Source organism: Indicator indicator, chromosome 1 (genome assembly GCF_027791375.1).
Source record: "Indicator indicator isolate 239-I01 chromosome 1, UM_Iind_1.1, whole genome shotgun sequence".
In the NCBI taxonomy this organism is placed as follows: Eukaryota; Metazoa; Chordata; class Aves; order Piciformes; family Indicatoridae; genus Indicator; species Indicator indicator.
In genome coordinates, this window is record NC_072010.1 from 36,821,624 (window position 1) to 36,840,653 (window position 19,030).

Consider the following 19,030-nt stretch of genomic DNA (forward strand, 5'->3'; position numbering starts at 1 on the left):
TTGGCACTCATTGGAATTACCTTAGTACACTTTACTTCTGATTTTTCTGTGTTGAAAATTCCACAAATTCCAGATGAATACATAGAAAATTATGCTGCTAGTCAAAGCTAGCAAATATGTAGCCTGCTACAACTTTGACAGAAAAAGTATTTTTGATATACTGCGAAATTATTGAACAAATAAAATATTCATTACTTGCACAGGTGGATTAAAATCAATAAATGCCATTTTGTTGTTATAAACTGTCTGATGTAACAAACATCGGCCCGGCAGAGGCATATATTCACATGCAGACAAAATTTTTTATCTGGCTTTTTAAAGTTAGGCACGTAAGTCTTTACTGGGTTTAAAACACATAGCTTCTAAAGATGTCAAGATTATATGATTTCCAATAAACCATTAGAAATTGCTTGTAATCAGCCATGCCTGAAAATGAATATTAAAGAGTAGCTCTGTTGAAGCCAACAGTGACTTGCAGGGCAAGGGGTGTTTCATTTATGATTGTCACCTGGTAGTCAGTCAGATCTGAGGATCTAGTGCTAGTGATTCAGATGTTATTTTTCCTCTAAGTATTCCATGTGTGTCATTGGTATCAATGGGATATTGTAAACTGCAAAATGTTTGATTTAAAAAAAACCCCACAAAACAGATTTTACAAGCAAAGACTCTGGTTACTTGGATAAAGGTTTATATAGTGTTCTCCTTAATTTAGAGTCCTGAGTACATGTTTTACAAACTGCAGGGTGCCCTCAAATGTATTGCCTTCATTGTGGAGTCAGAGTATTTATTGTGTAATGCTGAGTCATATAAAAAAGAAAGGCATTCACTAGGCTAGAGAAAAAAAATGGAGATATTAACCTCCTCAAAAAGAAAAAAAAAAAAAGACAGGAAGGAAAAAAGGGGGGGAGAAGTCAAATTCGTCTTGGGTTTTGTGGCTTTTTTTTAACACAAGTAAACCATAAGCAACATTGTCAGAAATATGTTACACAGTATATGCCACTGTAATAGTGAAATTACCGTTTCATCCTGCTGGTGCTCTTCTGCAGAGACACACGGGGAGTATATACCCCACATGCAGAAGTACCTTGAGCACGCTAGAGGGAGCTAGCACATAATTGCAATGTCCCTTTTCCCACCCTACCCCACCTCCCCTTAGCAGAAGTCAGCACAGAAAAGCCGTGGACAACCCTGCAGGTCTGAGACAGGCTACGGCGTAAGGAAAGGAACGCGCGAGACTCAAGTTACAGTGAAACGAAGTCTCCTAATAGCTCAGGGGCTTATTCTGGTGTTTGTTCCATTTTTAAGATCGTGGGGACTTCTTCAAATAAGTGACTTAGCTGAATACGACGATTTTTATCAGCCAATCTGAAGCCCTCATCCAGAAAGCAAAGCCCATTTTGTAAACATATCCTTTACTTCGTCTGTCGCTCTCACACAAAGTTGTCACGTTTGAGAGTACTGATTTTACGCTGCCACTAATGTATGTACAGTTTATAGATTTCATTTTAACACAGCATTAGTTTTACAATGGCTACTACGAGGCTCGTTCTGTATGGCAAACTATCTGTTTCAAGGCTACAAAGGGGTCTTCAGGACGAAAAGATGGGTTTCTCCCATCTCCAGAAAGAAGAGTTATTTGAATTTATAAATTTCGTACGACTTTCTTCAAGTCAAATGATATCTATGGACATAATAGCTTAGAAAGGGCTGAAGGTTATCCTATTAAGCGAGGCCAAAAAGCTGCTTCCTTAACTGACCCTTTTAACAGCCGCTGCTAAAATAATAATCAGGAGCGTCTTACAATTGCTCTAAAGTTGATTTTCTTTTTTCTTTTTTAATTTTCTTTCCCCCCTAAATGATCCATGCTACTTACACGCTCGTCACTCACAGCTCACAAATGGCAGCTTCATTTCAATATGCACGGGTCGGCTCCGGCAATCCCAGCACTCACCTTTCCAGCCTTCGTCCTCTCCCCGCGCCCGCCACCCCCCGCCGAAAGCCTCCCGCCGCGGCGGCGGGCGGAGGCGGGTGCCGCGCCGCGAGGAGAGGGGAGAACAGGGCAACGCGAGGCGCTGCTGCAGCCCTGAGCCCCGCACCGCGGGGCTGCCGCAGGGGCCGCCGCTGCGCCCGCCCCGATTCTCCCGCATCGCGGCCTCGCGGGCAGGGGGGATGCTGCTGCCCCTCGAAGAGGGAGAGACCCACCCGGGGAGGATCTCGCAAGGCCGGGGCGCTCGTGGCGGGGAGGCGTGGCCCATCCACATGTGTCTCCCTCTGCCATACCTCCCTGAGGCGGCGGGAGGGGTGCGCTGTGCCCCCGGGGGACTTGAGGATCGTACCGTGCAGTCAAGTCCTCTCCCTCCCCGTGTTTTGAGGGAGAGGGGGAGTGTCGCATGCCTCTATCTTCCCCACCCCTCATCATGGAAGACCTGTTAATATGTTTAAAAAATAAATTTACAAAAGGAAGGCTATGTGGTAAATAAATAAATAACGCAAGAATGGGGTGGGGGGGAAGGCTGGGGGCACGGCACGGCGCTGCGGTGCGCAGCGAGCAGACACCGCAACCTAGCCGCCCGCCCGAACCCTTCGCACGTTGCGCGTCTCCCACCGAACCGATCTAATCAATGACACCCAGCGCCCGCCGCAGCCCCGCCCCCTCCGCCCGCCCGCCTCCTCCCATTGGCGGATCGGCGTCGAGGCCGGTCCCAATCGCCGTCGCCGATTGGCTGGCGGAGAATCCGTATCAATGTTTAAGCCGCGGCGTGAGGTGAATAGAGGCAGTCGGCGAGCGGCGCTGGGTGAGCGCGGCGCAGGAGCCCTGCGAGTGCTGCAGTGAGGGAGGCGAGGCGGAGAGGTGGGGGGGAGAGAGGCAGAGAGCGGCTCCAACTGTTGAATTTTCGCTGAATTCTCCACTTACCTGCGGGCGGCTGGTGAAATGGATCTGGTTTATCGGGGATCGGCGTTCATTTCGCGTGCTGTCTGGCTAAGACTGGAGACCGTCTGTTTGAAAGGGGCCACCCATCAATGAGGCAGAGAAGAATATTTTTTTTCTTTTTCTTTTGAAAGCCTCTCTATCACAGGTTGCAGAATTAACTCTGTACTTTGGGTCCGGACTCAAATAAAGGAGAAAAAACAGTGCAGAACTGAGACTTGGAACTAGATCTGTGAGATATGTATTGGGAACCTATGTTTTTGTTGGTTTTCTTGTTTTTTTTTCTTTTAATATGAAAGATTCCTGGTTCATTTCACACATAACACTGAGGAAAGGTGGTTAAAAACACTCAGCAAAGCAGGAGACAGACGCGCCTCTGTGCCAGTGAGTGGATAACAGCCTTGTTTTCCTGATCCTCAGTCTCCCGGAGAAAGAGGTATAGTAAAAGTGTAGCTGGATCAGCCATCCCCTACCCCCCTTCTCTTTTTTTTTTTTTTTTTTTCTCCCTCCCCCTCCCCCCTTCAGGATACAAATCTGATTAATTATTTTTTTTTCCTGTCTATAGAGTAAGTCAGAGAAGCGTTAGGAAGGAGCTGCAACTAATGTCTGTGAAGGAAGGAACATGAGGCGATAGTGAATGTGATTTGTTCCGCTGGATCTGACTCATCCAGCAGATTGAAACACTTGCATTTCTGGATGTGCCATTCATTTATTTCTGGTTGTTGAAAAAACCTGAAATAAAATTTAGTTGCCCTTCCCCAATATTTACCCTACACCGTATTGCTGGAAAACGTGTATCAGAGAGGGGGAGCGTATCTGACTTTGCTGCCGCTCTTCTCCCCTGTACCAAGATGCCCAGAGAGACTGGTAAAGCTTGAAAAGACTGCAAAAAATGCATCGCACCAATCGCTTTACTGGATATGTTTTGATATAAGTGAATCAGTCGATTAAAAGATTTCCCACTTTTTTCATACCCAGGATTGTTTTTCCTCTTCTCTCCTTCCCTAAATGAAGAGGACTGGGAGGCAGTGTCATTGGAAGGAGATGCTGAATAGAAAGAAAAGAGAGGCACTTGATAGCGCAGCCCTGTGAATACAGAGACTGTTTCCCTTTTAGCGAGAGACTAAGAGAGAGAGAGAGTGTGTGTGTGGTGGCTTTTCTTTTTCTCCCCCCCAGCCCCCCTCCTCCTTCCACCCTGCCAGCCCTCCCTTCTCTCTCTCTCTTGCTCTCTTTTTTCTTAATCTATGCGTCCAGCCATGGGTTGCCTGTTGATTTCCTCTCGGCTGGAGAGAAAAGCAAACTGGAATTAAACTGCATCGAGAAAAGTGCAGCTCCTTAGACACGCATAAGCACATACACATAGATAAACGGAGGGAAAGGATGTGGTGGTGGCGGCGGCTACTGGCCTGTCTTAAGGAACCCCGAGTGTGCATCTGATTGAGTACAGCCCCTGATTTCTCTCAAAAGAATTACTGCTAATGATGACAGTTAGATGGTGGGCTTCTTAATTTTTTCCCCCCACAAAAGGACGAGTGGGAGATTGGTAGTAGAGGGAAAGAAAGGAAACTACACATCCGGACACCAGTGTTTGCTGGGTTTTTGGTGTGTTTTGCCTTCCCCTCTTGCCCTGCAATCCTCATTCCCTTTCCTGATTCAGGAAGGAAACAGGGTGTACGAGACAGAGAAGGGGGGAAATACCGATGGCAGCGAGATGCAGCTCTCCGCCGCAAGCAATGCAAGATTAGATCTCTAAATGCAGCAAAACACTCCCTGAAAACCAACAACCCCGCGGTGCAATCAGACATTTCACTGCCTCTCACTGCACACGAAGAGGGCTTCAACAACAAGCCGAGACTTTTTTTTTTCCCTTCTGTCTCTCTCGTACCCTTCCACACCATCAATCGCATCACAAGCGATGAGTAGCTAACAAGCTTTCCTACCCCTGTTTGCAGACCTGTGACCACCCCCTTTTCTTGTGTATATGCATTTTTTTTAAATCTTTTTGATCATTTTTAGAAAAAAAAAAAAAAACAGCCACTGCCGCCGATTTTTTATTATTATTATTTTTATTATCCTTTGTACATCTGCGGGGATTCAAGGACCCGGAACGCTTCGCCTGCCCGGAGGAGAAGATCTTTTGCGAATTTTCTGATTTTTGAAACCCTCCCACTGCCGAAGTTGGACAGCCGAAGTAACTGCGAGGGGACTGCAAGCACGGCAAGCGCTTGCTAAAACGCTGCCAAAGCTACTCCCCCCCACTCCCTCCCGACCCCCCCGATTGCTTCCTCCCCCTGAGCTACATGGTCTATTTGCTGCCTCTCATCCTGTGTCTCTGCAGATGTTTTAGAGCAACAGGTTCAGGAACTTAAAATACAGGGGTGGGGAGAGAGAAGGAAAAAAAAAGAAAGAAAAAGGAGATAGCCGACAGAGGAGGAGGAGGAGGAGGAAGAACAAACCCAGCGCAGGAGGCAGAGAAGACGGGTACAACCCTGGTCGTCGCCGCAGCTGCTGCCTCCCCCACCCCTGCTCGGGGATGTACCTTTCCATTTGTTGCTTCTTCCTCTGCTGGGCTCCCGCCCTGTCGCTGAAGAACCTGAATTACTCGGTGCCGGAGGAGCAGGGAGCAGGCACGGTGATCGGGAACATCGGCCGCGATGCACGCTTGGCGGCGGGCACGGCGGGAGGCGGGGTGCTGCCCGCGGAGCGCGGCGCTCCTGGCGGCAGCCCCGGCCGCGGCCCCAAGTCCACCTTCCGGGTGCTGGAGAACTCAGCCCCACACCTCCTGGACGTGGATGGAGAGAGCGGGCTGCTCTACACCAAGCAACGCATCGACCGCGAGGCTCTGTGCCGGCGCAGTGCCAAGTGCCAGCTGTCCCTCGAGGTGTTTGCCAACGACCAGGAGATCTGCATGATCAAGGTGGAGATCCAGGACCTGAATGACAACGCACCGGCGTTCCCCTCTGATCAAGTGGACATGGACATTTCAGAAAATGCTGCACCGGGCACCCGCTTCCCCCTCACCAGCGCCCATGATCCAGATGCTGGGGACAACGGGCTGCGCACTTACCTGCTCACCCGTGATGACTACGGCCTCTTCTCCCTTGATGTGAAGTCTCGTGGTGATGGCACAAAGTTTCCGGAGCTGGTCATCCAGAAACCATTAGACCGTGAGGAGCAGAGTCACCACACCCTGGTACTGACTGCGCTGGATGGTGGTGACCCACCACGCTCGGGCACAGTGCAAATCAATGTGCGCCTCATTGACTCCAATGACAACAGCCCCATCTTTGAGGCAGCTTCCTATGTGGTAGAGTTGCCAGAAAATGCACCACTGGGCACTGCTGTCATCGATCTTAATGCCACTGATGCCGATGAGGGTACCAACGGAGAGGTGCTCTACTCCTTCAGTGGCTATGCACCCGAGCGTGTCCGTGACCTGTTTAGCATTGACCCTCAAAGTGGCCTCATCCGTGTCAAGGGCAACTTGGACTATGAGGAGAGTGGCCTCATTGAGATTGATGTCCAGGCTCGAGACCTGGGCCCTAATCCTATTCCTGCTCACTGCAAGGTCACTGTCCGCCTCATTGACCGCAATGACAATGCACCCACCATTGGTTTTGTCTCTGTTCGCCAGGGAGCACTGAGTGAGGCTGCCCCACCGGGCACTGTCATTGCCCTGGTGCGGGTCACTGACCGTGACTCGGGCAAGAATGGGCAGCTCCAGTGCCGGGTGCTGGGTGGTGGTGGTGGGCCTGGAGCAGTCCCTTTCACCCTGGAGGAGAACTATGACAACTTCTACACTGTAGTCACTGACCGGCCCCTGGACCGCGAAGCACAGGATGAGTACAATGTGACCATTGTGGCACGTGATGGGGGCAACCCCCCACTCAACTCCACCAAATCATTTTCTGTCCGTATCCTTGATGAGAATGACAATCCACCCCGCTTCAGCAAGAACCTTTATGTGTTGCAGGTGCCCGAGAACAACATCCCTGGAGAGTACCTAGGCTCCGTCCTGGCCCAGGACCCTGACCTGGGCCAAAATGGGACAGTCTCGTACTCGATTTTGCCCAGTCATGTGGGCGATGTCTCCATCTACACCTATGTCTCCGTCAACCCAACCAATGGTGCTATCTATGCCCTGAGGAGCTTCAACTATGAGCAGACAAAGCACTTTGAGTTTCGTGTGCTGGCCAAAGACTCGGGTTCACCCCACCGTGAAAGCAATGCCACAGTGCGCGTCACTGTGCTTGACGTCAATGACAATGCACCCCTCATCGTATTGCCCGCTCTTATCAATGATACTGCGGAGCTGCAGGTGCCACGCAATGCTGGGGTGGGCTACCCTGTGGGCACTGTACGTGCCCTGGACAGTGACTTTGGGGAGAGTGGTCGCCTTACATATGAAATTGTAGAAGGCAATGAGGAGCACCTCTTTGAGATGGACCCCACCAGTGGTGAGATACGCACCTTGCACCCCTATTGGGAGGAGCTCAGCCCTGTGGCTGAACTGGTGGTAAAAGTCAGTGACCACGGCAAGCCCAGCCTCTCAGCGGTGGCCAAGCTCATTGTCAGGGCCTTGGCAGGGCCTCTGCCTGAGGCTGGGGAGCCACAGGTGAATGGTGAGCAGCATCGGCGACCCCACTGGGACTTGTCACTGCCCCTGATCGTGACACTGAGTACTGTCTCCATCATCTTGCTGGCTGCCATGATCACCATTGCAGTGAAGTGCAAGCGAGAGAACAAGGAGATACGCACCTATAACTGTCGCATTGCTGAATATAGCCACCCTCAGCTGGGAGGAGGGGGAGGCAGTGGCGGGGGAGGAGGAGGCAGTGGCAGTGGAGGGAGCAAGGGCAAGAAGAAGAAGATCAGCAAGAATGACATTATGCTGGTGCCCAGTGAGGGTGAGGACAGCCGGGGCCCCCTCAATGTCATGAACGTGGTGAGCAGCCCATCCCTGGCCACCTCACCCATGTACTTTGACTACCAGACCCGCCTGCCCCTCAGCTCTCCCAGGTCAGAGGTGATGTACCTGAAGCCCGCCTCCAACAACCTGACTGTACCCCAGGGACATGTGGGTTGCCACACCAGCTTCACAGGGCAAGGGACTAACGCCAACGAGGCTCCCCCGAGCCGGATGTCCATAATTCAGGTAGGAGACTTTTAGAAATACCCTGAACCTCACTTTAGACACTGGTTTAACTCTACCTTTTGTCTGCAGTAAAATCTATTGTAAGGCATCACTGAAAGGACCAACACAACTCACTAAGAGAGGTGCACTTAGTCAAAGTGGGACCAGACTGCATCTGGTGGGTCAGGTTCTGATGTCACACTGGTGTTTCCTGTGTGATTCAAAAGCAAATGCCCACCAAAACAAAAACGGTTATGGCAGTGAAAATGAGGTGCATGCAACAGTGCAGACAAGCATTTAGTATATTTGGGGCACACTGGGGTATTTTCCCAGGAGATCATCAGGCAGTGGTTGGGGCTTCCACAGGTTTCACTTCACTTAGGTTTGGGATGGAGAAGGGGAAGGGTGTTTCTGAAGGAGCTACATCTTTTACAGTAACTGACAGGATGTGGGAGAAACTCTACACACTGAGGACATCTATTGCAACAGTGTATTATAGCCCTCCAATCATATCTGTAAATATGAGCTATCATTCCAAGATGTATGTTTTTTGTTTTGTTGTTTTTTTAAAAATTTCTTTCTTTAGAATATATATGCATAAATATTTATTTTGTTTTTATACAGAACAGTATCATTGGGTCCCCATTGCCTCCTCCTCTCTCCCTATATAAAAAAGCAAACCTAAAGTGCTGAAAATTCTTAGTCAAACAGAAAGAAAATGTATATAGTGAATCCCTCCTACCCTTAAATGTTAACAAAACTCACATCCTGTCATAAAACAGCGAAACAACTAGTCAGATTTCCAGTAGCCTGAGTCAATATTGATGATTGCTTTATAGTGAAAGACTTACATGCTCTGTCTTCTCAAAATGACCAAAGCTCATTTGCAAATTACAGCTGGGCTGCGTTCTGCTGCCAGTCATATCCACACTGTCCTCTACTAACTTTCATGAATGTGAGAAGTAGCAGAATTTGGACCATTGGAAATAGGGTGCTAATCAAAGACAGACTTAATTTTTAGCAGGTAGTTTAAAGTCCAAACTCAGAAGATGTATCCCGAGGTGGTGAACTTGCAGAGTGAAGGGGACGGCAGAATTTGGCTCCAGTTGATTTAAAGTATTACTTGATGATTAATGCAGCTTAATGTTCGAATGCTACAGGTATGTTCCAAAGTGATTTTTCACATTTGGATTGAAAGCAGGCTCTGGATAATGACTATTAAATATATTTGAAATGTCATATCTGCTTTGTCCTGTGGTTCTCCTAATATGCTGTTCTGAGTCATAGGGGAATGAGCTGAGTGTATCAGAAGTGACACAGACTCATTTTGTGTATGCAGCAAGTGGAACAGAAGTTGCACTGTAGACACTTGATGTACCAAAAGAAAATTCACAGTACCTTGGAGTTATCATACCCTGCGGTCTGTGAACACTGAATGTTCTAGCTGCCAGCTGCATTTAGTGTTTTAAACTAAATAGAAGTGGCTATTGGTAATTGACAGGTTAAGTAACCAAAATTCCTGTAACTGATGGTCTGTAAATTGAGTATTTATAACTGGGAAATAAAATTAAAACAAAAAAAGGGGGGAGAAAAACACAGACTCTCTGTGCAAGATCACTGCTGTGAACTAATCCTCAACCTGCTACTGAGTTGTGTCATGGAAACAGTTTCATTTTATGCCTATCATGAATTTGTGTTGCTATCAATTAGGTGAGTGGAGCAATACTTAAAATCTGAAATTGATTTTAACAAAAAGTGACGCTTCAGGAAAGAGTTTAGGTTAGGGCACAACTGGAAATAATTTGATTTATAATTCATGCTTTAAAAGACAAATAACTTTCAATGACACTTGTTTAAGTAATGTCAACTTTTTTTACTGTAAAATGGAGTTGTCAGAATGCTAAAAAAAACCCAAACAAAACACACACACATTTTTCCTACTTACAAGTGTAATAGCTACTAAAAGACAGAAATGATACTTTTTTTTTGTAGCTGTGTAATGTCTATATAAAGCAATTAATTCATGTATTGGTGCTACTGAGTAGTAAAGATTTAATTGTAGTATAAAATCCCTATGGAAAATATTATTTATTTATTTTTTTTAACAGTGTTTACTGTATAGTATCAATCATGATTTTTTTTCTGACATCTATATAAAGTTAAAAGAGGAATTTCCTCCCTTAAAAAGGTGTGTTGTGGTTTCTATAAGAGTTTTTATTTTGGTGACTGTGGGAAATGTTAACCATAACTCCTCATAGCACATACTGGTATATCTAATCTTGTTTTTGGTTTCTTTGCCAACACAGACTGTTTTGGATGTTTAGATGGTCCAGCCAGAAGATTAGGAAAGATTAATTTTTCCCTAGTGAACAACCTGTTCAAACATACTTATTGATGCTATATTTTGTAGTTGTATTGACAAAACAAATGCACAGTATGAAACGAAGTAGTTGGTTTCTATTTAAGAAAGGCACAGACAAAGAATAGCTGGATGGGAAAATGTGATCCTCTTCACTATAATTCTGCATTACTAAAATACATTTTGTGTTCTCCATTCCCACATCCTTGGAGTAAATTTTATATAAAGGTTTTCATTTAGACTATGGACACTACTTTGTGTCTGGTTCTATACTTCTGACTCATGTAAAATTCAGACTGCAGACAGGGAGAAATGGTAAAGGGTCTGCCCTTTCTCTGGGTTTACTGCATCCTTATTCACTTCAGGAAACCTGAGTCTGGAAAAGTAAATTGCACAGTTAGAAATCAAAGGTATAGCCAGTGGAAAAGAACACACAGAATCCAAACAGTTGCTTTATCATCTCCTTCTATTAGTCAATTCAGAAAAGCAGTTTTCTTTATTGCCTCAGTAAGGAAAAGGTAAATGATGGTGGAAATGTTCTCTTACTTTAGTTTTTCTAGATATATTACTGAACCATGATAATCTCACAGTGTACAATTCACAAAATAGAATTGCTTTACTTCACTCTCATTTTCTGAACAAGTGTTTAAGGGCAAAGTTCTCTAGTGGAACCCTTTTATTAAAACTTTATGTGTCTGTGTATATATATGTATATATATGTAAATTCGTACTTATCTATGGATATATATATTTATATATACACATTAAAAATTCTATTATTGATTAGCACATTCGATGGAATCTATAAATATTTAAAATCAAATAAATAATTTCCTTATCAGCAAGATCCAAGTTTTCTCACTCTTATTAGGAGTGCATGACAATTTTCTTTTCTGCTTTGCTTACTAGTAAGAGCTAGTAAAGTCAACAGGCTTTATGATTCCTTTATTTCTCATTAGTAGTATTTTGTTCTACAGATAGCCCAATTTATACCAATACTTGTGGGTAGAGAGTTATTTAGAGACTGCAGGTTTCAGAATGACCCAAAATGACCAACAGTTGAATAAAATACCACCTAATTTGTGCAAGAGTGATGTAATCTTGCCTCTTTTTAAAGTGACTGCTGTTACAGATTAGTCACAGTTTAACAATTTATGTGTTTACTTTGTACTTTATAGCATCCAGCTGTGTGCTATGGTTGTGTGTGTAACACGTATGAATCAATGAACCTCTTCACTGCCATAAAGATGAAATTATTTAAACATATATGCATGCATATGTGTATGAAATTTTGGATGGACAGCCATGGAGGCCATGTATCTTCAGCTTTTATTGGTGCAATAGTCTTAAGGCCTCTGAAATGCGTAGGGCCTCTAAAAATAGACCATTTGTGATTTGATGTGGACATGAGGTTGGTGTGTATGAAGAACAATGCTTAATAGCATACTGGGAAATTACAACAGCTTCACTTTACTGTGTTTCCTTGCTTTTAATTTCAGCATTCGTATTCTAAACATACTTTGGAAACAGCACTTTCAAATGCAAGTCTGTTAAAAACTTTGATATATAGTCCAGTGATATACAATTGTCATTGCTAGATTCAAAATTCCATGTAATCTTTGAAACACTTAACACTTTGAAACTTATTTTTCACCGGGGAGAGAAGAAGTGGAAAGCAGGAGAAAATACAAACTCTACACAGCTGAAAGAAGATTTCTGTTCATTCTAGATCTGAAAGACCAAATTCTGTTCCTTTCACTCTGTTGAGTAAATCAAGCTGACCTACTCATCTAAGAGAAACGATATTTAGCTTTATTTTGAAAATCAGAGGTTGAAAAAAGAACTGCATGTACAAACAGACACATATGTGTTCATGTCTCTCCTACCAAAAAGCTTTGAGTTGATGAGTTTGGAGTTTGCTTTTCCTGTAGTGAACAAGTTTGCAGGTTTCCAATAGATAGAGGAAACCTAAAAAAAAAAAAGGTTCTGGAAATACATTCCTCAAAAGAACATAACAGTAGTGTAGAAAAGTATCTGCATATACAAGTAGTGTTGATCATCCTAGAAGTTATTTATTACTATATTTGTGATGCAGCTTGGAGAGGTTTGTAAATGTATGAGGAATGAGACAGACCTTGAATAAAGGAAACAGTGGCCCCAGCTTTTGCTAAACAAGTAAAAATGAATTACTGTGTTGCAAGAACGTCTCAAGTTGGAAATCAGCGTAGCTGCTATACTATGCAGTCCTGAAGCATTTCAATATAAAGTACAGATCATTCTTAATACTTCAGGCACCTGATGTTTATGATGTGTGAACAGATTACTGTCAAGTCCCAGTGCAGCTTCTTTGCCTGGTGTCTAGTAGTACTTAAGAAAGAGTCTTCAGAGGAAATAAAAAATCATAAACTGTATTAATGCTACACTGTCTTTAGATATGTCCATGCTTCACTCTGAGAAACTTAACTAAGATTGCAAATAGAAGTCTGAGGCTGCTGCTGTATAAGGAGAAGCAGCTTTCCTCACAGAAGTTGCATTCATTTTCAGTGAAGAAAATTCCTGTTTGAAAACTGAGGTATTCAGAGGTTTTATTTTATTATTTTCTGCTTTAAATGACACAATATTCTCTCTCACTAGAACTAGCAGAAGTTGAGATTCTTCACTAAGAGGATACTGGGGCAGTTCTACACTTCTGTAGTTTGCAGGTTCATAGTCTGTAATTCCCAAAATTTTGTGGCTGCATATTCTTAAGGTTGTATCTAAAGATAATCTAAAGATAATAAATTGTCATCTTATGAAACTGAAGAACTGCCTGGCTAAGATGCATTATAGTAGTTTTTACAGTGTTTTACAAGGTTAAATATCTTTCACAGTATCTTCTGTGAATGTGAATGTATAAATACATTTAGTAATATTTTGTGTTACGTCACTCTCTATCTTTAGTTTTACTTAATCAATGAACTCAATACCAGGGTCAACTGTGTAAGAATTTCAGGACTGTGTTTGTTTTTGTTTTTGTTTTTTGTTTTTTTTTTTTTTTTTTTTGGTGCAAGATCACTGCATAATACTGTGACACAAAGTATATGTATTTAGGACCGGATTTGACAGCATACTGCTCACTATGGCATATACTCTGGCTGCTGAAATAAGCAGAGGAAGTAGAATCAGGCTCCTGTTTTCTGTTACATTTGCTCTCGTCTTGAACTTCAGCTCCTTGCCAATATTGGTTTTAGCAGTATTATATCAAAAAGATCATTCCTTAAATATAGGTCTATATGAGATCTAAAGAACTTTCCAAGATGAAATGCTGTCATATAGAACAATAAAATTAATGACTTTGAAATAGAATATTGATATTATGAGAAAGAAAATGATATTGCCAGAACAGAAATTCTTGTTAACCAAGAATAATAGTCTGTGTAGAATATGCTTTTTTAATAAAGTACAAGAGTTGAAGACACTTAATTTAGCAGGTAAAATAAATGACATGAAGCAAATCATGCAGGATTTACTGGATCACAGTTCTCAACAACTCAAAGTTTTCTGAGCTTTCCTCATCTTGGTGCTTAGTGTCACAACTAAATGGGAAATTCCACACATATTTGTGATTACCAGTGCCATTTTGAGGACTAATCCTTTGAAGAGTTATTTTTTAACAATACATTTGTTCACATTTCTGTTATCCTTATGCTGATGAAAAAGCCTGTTCTTACTCATATTTCAATCAATATAATTTGGACTTCATCAATGATTTCAGTGGTTCAGGAATAAATTGTGGCTAAGAGCCTTAGAGAGTGCAGCTAAGTATGGTATTATTCGGCCCTTTGTTTTCAGATTTCACCATTTTGTGATATTTTCTTACAGCCTCTTTACAAACAATCAAGGCTACTTTAATTTAGAAGACCTATGATTTGAACCGCAACACAAACAGAATTATTTAGGTTGGGAAAAGACCTGCAAGATCATCAAGTCCTACTGTTAGCCTAGCATAATCAGGTGTGCAGATGAAAGAAGAAATCAAAGACTCCATTGAACATTTTGTAGAACATATATATTAAAGGATTCATATATTTTTGAAAGCGTGCATAATATAGCATTATCTTAAAACTAAGCAAATAATGTTACATGGGAAACTATCACAGAATCGTAGAACCCTAGAATCAAGAATGGTCTCAGTTGAAAGTGACCTCCAAAGGTCATCTAATCCAACCCTCTCTGCTGCAAGCAGGGCCATCCTCAACTAGATCAGGTTGCCCAGAGCCCAGGGCCTCAATTACCACTCTGGGCAACCTGTTGCAGTGTTCCACTAGCCTCATGGTAGTGAGGGATGTGTGAAATATTCACAAATATCACTTGGTATTAAGAAAACGTAAATTCAACCTGGCTTCTTTAATGAGGCAATAATGTAATCATAAAAAATAAATTTTTTCCCAAGTTTTATTTGGCTCTAAAGAAGTTGGGATTTTGTTTTCAAATTCAACAAACAAACAAACCAAAACAAACAAAACCCCCAAAACAAACAAACAAAAAAGCAAAGCAAACACACAAGAAGTTTCCCCAATAAACGTTAATGCACTGGATAATATTTACATATATGGTTTTAAAGATCCTCCTTGGCTTCTATTTTTTTTGTTGTTTCTACAAAAATTAAAATGCCTTCTCAAATTAATTTTAGGTTTCACCATGCAAGACACTTATTCTACATATACAAGTGTATGTATAGCTGTTTTCTTTCTGAAGAAAACATAGGATGCGTGACAGAGGTCTTGGGCTATCCCTTCAAGACCAAGAGTGCCTGCATGTGTAAAGAAAAGACATTTTGACATAAAACTAGTATTTTTCAACAGGTAAGAATTTCCTGTGGAAAGAACTTAAACAATGATTTGTTGACTGGAGCAGAAACACAGTCCTGTTTTTATCTTTAAAAGTATAGAAGTGATCTTTTCATGTCAAAAGGTCAGAGCAGAGCAGTTGGGACAAATTTTTCAGCAGATAGCCTGAGAGCTTTATGCTTTCAATTGTATCTCTACCTCAACTGTAAGAAGTGGTGAAATTAATGCTAAAGGGTTCAAAAGTATAGGAAACAAGTGAAAATCTCAGGGGACTGCAAGCTATTAACTAAACAGGGGAAAAAAAAGAAACAAAAAAGAAAAAAGCATCAGAAAGAGAGTGGCAAAATGATTTTGGGGAAAAGTTCCTTGAGTTCAAGTGTTTCATTTGTTATGTTTTTAAGGGGGCAACAAGGAGATTAACTAGTTGCTGCTTTTGCTGATATGGTGAGATGAAATGTAGTAGTGTACACCCTGCCATAAATCTTAGCCAGGATGTGTTCTAAGCCTTGATAATATATTTGTCATGATCTTTTTAGTTCAACCTTTGTTTCTCTATCTGCGGTAGACATTTTATTTTATTTATTTTTTATTTTATTTTTACAGAAGATGATTCTGGATTAATTACTGCAAATCCTAAGAGAAAGGAAAAAAAAGGAAAGCTAAATTATTAAGCATTTTCGATAAAATACTCAGTATTAAGTACTACATTAAAGAATAAGCAAATTCCTATGAATGTCCCTCTTAATTAGGATATTAGGCAGTGCTTTAAATAAGCTCCTTGAGCAGTCATATATTTTTCTAGCTAAATCCCAAAGGCTGCTGATACAATTCCTGCTTTTAAGATCACATGAGAACCATCTCTCTCTTCTACTGAATTGCTTCTAGTGGTTAGTGGTGCTACCTGTACAGAAAAGATAGCAGAAGATCAGCTCATCTCACTTGCTTGAGATGAGAGGATAGCTCCAATTTTCATCTAGTGATGTGTCCTCAAAACTGAGGAGTCCCTCTACATATAAAGATATAACTGCATAGTTTCAGCCAATTATTAGTGTTACTTGCACAGAGGGACAGCATAAAGATCAATTTGCATCTCGCTTTTGTGCAGTGAGGGCATATCTCCTCTTTCAGCCCTCAAGACAACCAGTCCCACGCTGATCTATTTTCAATTTAGCACGCTGTAAGCGATCTAGGTGAGCAAAAGCCTTCAAATGAACAGCATTTTATTTTAGCCATGGACCTTTCAACTGACTTTGTGATGTATGTATCAGATCACAGTTTCTCTGGTTTGTAGAATATTTTTACCAGTAATAGAAAAGTTTCTAATCACATCCTGTTCCCTGCTGGGTGGCTGTGTGCTGCCGTCTCTATGGCACGCCAAAGGAGGACTGTGAAGGGGAAAGGAAAAGTCTTGTTACAAGATATAAATGCATAATTTCAGCTGTGTGGGTGGGACCTCTGATCGATGCATTGTAAATTCTTGCAGTGATAGACATACAAAATTAGTTTCAGGCAGTGTTTCAGACCATCTATTGATACATGTGTGACATGCTTGTATTTGCCTGTACTAGTTCTAGTGACACTATGATTACTGGTATTTTCAGTCCTTGCTCTGGAACACTTCCAGGCAGTTTTATTGTATTGAAATGGCTCTTACAGTTCATTGAACATCCAGCATAACACTGCTGAATATGATTGGCGCGTTTGCATATATTTATTCAAAAAAAATCAGGCAGTTAAACTGCATAATTATGGGAAAACGAATCATAACAATAAAAGACCATTTAAGTTAACAAGCTTTGTGATCAAAGGATAAATACAGGTTGAATAAATGAGACTCTAGATGTAACTAATCTACATAAATAAGCTTTGGTCTGATTAGAGGAAAGGAATATATTAAAATAATCTAAAGGTATTGAAAAAGTGGTTTACTTCAGTACTTTTATAATGTCGAGTTTTATTTCATTGCATTTTTAACATTTCTACTCAACAGAAATAGCTGTGATAAACTACTTTTATGTTTTTATTTCCTGATTAACAATGTTACAGTGCAAAGAAAATCTACAATAACACAACTAAGGAAAGTAACATCATAAGCGTTCATTCTAGTTTGAATGCAGCGTGTGTCAAAAACCCTAAACATTTTTTAATGTCTTAATTTTAAAATTTTTAATATTAAAATGTTTTTGATTGATTTTTAATTAAAGAAAAACATTAAAGGGAACATTTAAAGGACAATTTCTTGTTTACTGTCTTTATCAGCAGAGAGCAGCCTTTGTAGTGTTTGAAAGCTGGTGCATTAAAAATCAATTTCAAGTCTTCAAAGCTATAAACTCTTGCTTGCTTTGTAGATATATACCGTTTTTTTAAATCATTGGAGGCACTCTTGACAAATGAATTAAAAACAAAAGGTAAATAATGCCTTCATCAAAATTTGAAGGATTTTAATGTATTTGTAATAACAGCTAAAGGATTTGGTTTTTATTTTTTTTTACGTCAAGCAGACATGTGTATCACAATTTGTAACTTTTCAATGCATAATTTGTTGCTAAATACAGTTATAGGTATTCTTTTATTAATAGAATTTTGTTTTAATCTTTGTCTGGTGCTATGCGGTTGTTCTCAAGGAATGCCATGATTCAGACACAGAACATGTCAGTCAGTGTCTTTACTTACTGTATTTCTGTCTTGTTCTCTGCTGATTGCTAAGCAACCACTTATAATTAAGATTGTTTAGCTACAACTCAGCTTAAAAAAACAGGTGAGCTGAAGTGTGCTAATCATATTTTCATTAATTCTTAATGAAATGTTAGAAATCTATAAAATGTAAAGGTGGCAGAAAAAACAAAATGTTTTAATACCGCACCTCAGATTCAGGACTCAAGCTTTGTTCCTGCCAGTATTCAGGATAACACTGCTTTTCCACAAATTTAGAAAGAACAAGATCATGTTTTTAAATCAGGACATAAGTAATTTTGAGGCCTCTGGAAACTAACTTATGCTATATTAGTGTTATGTCTTTCAAGGCATGATCCTTAAAACTTTTATTCAGTGAGTATTTTAATTTAGGTCAATAGCACCACTGAATTAAGTAGATCACTTACACAGGAGTGGAGTTGCTGATGTGCACAAGCACGTGCAGAATTCAGTCCAGGATTTGTCTTAGCTGAACTGCTCCCTGTTGCTTCTCTCCTTTGCTTTAAAAACACTGTAATGCTGCAAAGGCTCTTCGTTTCACTCAGACTCCAAATGTATTCTCTAGTCCTCTGTTGAGATAGTCCCGATGACTGAATATTTGATATTTTTGCCTTTTTTTTTGTGTGTATGTAGGTTTACCTAATTTGATATGCAGATTTGAAGATCATAAAAACAATTCAGCTTTGATAATTGTGAACAAGATTATCCAGCCACAGCTGTAAAGTGCCAAGTGTGGTCTTTTCTGATCTTTTCATCATTTCAGTGGATCAAGTGACAAGAAGAATTTAGTGGTATTTAGAGTGCTTGGGTAATAATGAATTTAAAAGCCTTTTAAAAATGGCAGACATGAAGCCTCAGAAGCTATTTGAATTTTTAGACCTCATGTCAAATAATATCTCTGTATGTATGAATCCGTATGTGGCAATGCATGGATAAGAGAGCATCATGAATTCAAAAGGACTATCTATCTGAATAAAAGGCATTATTAGCAACAATTTTTTTTTCATATTGAGAATGATCCATACATAGCTGTGTAACAGTGTTTTGGAAGATGTTGCCAGTCTGCACTTTTTCTGCAACCTAGG

The 19,030-nt window shown here is 41.4% G+C and overlaps 1 protein-coding gene across 1 annotated transcript in view; it reads left to right on the top strand.

Moving 5' to 3' along the window:
- The first annotated feature begins 5,462 nt into the window (after positions 1–5,462).
- Positions 5,463–19,030, top strand: part of PCDH17 (protocadherin 17) — an 89,527-nt gene continuing 75,959 nt past the window's right edge. The window contains exon 1 of the mRNA XM_054383347.1: positions 5,463–8,084. Within this exon, the coding sequence (XP_054239322.1) occupies positions 5,463–8,084 (2,622 nt within the window). The remainder of the gene's footprint in view (positions 8,085–19,030) is intronic.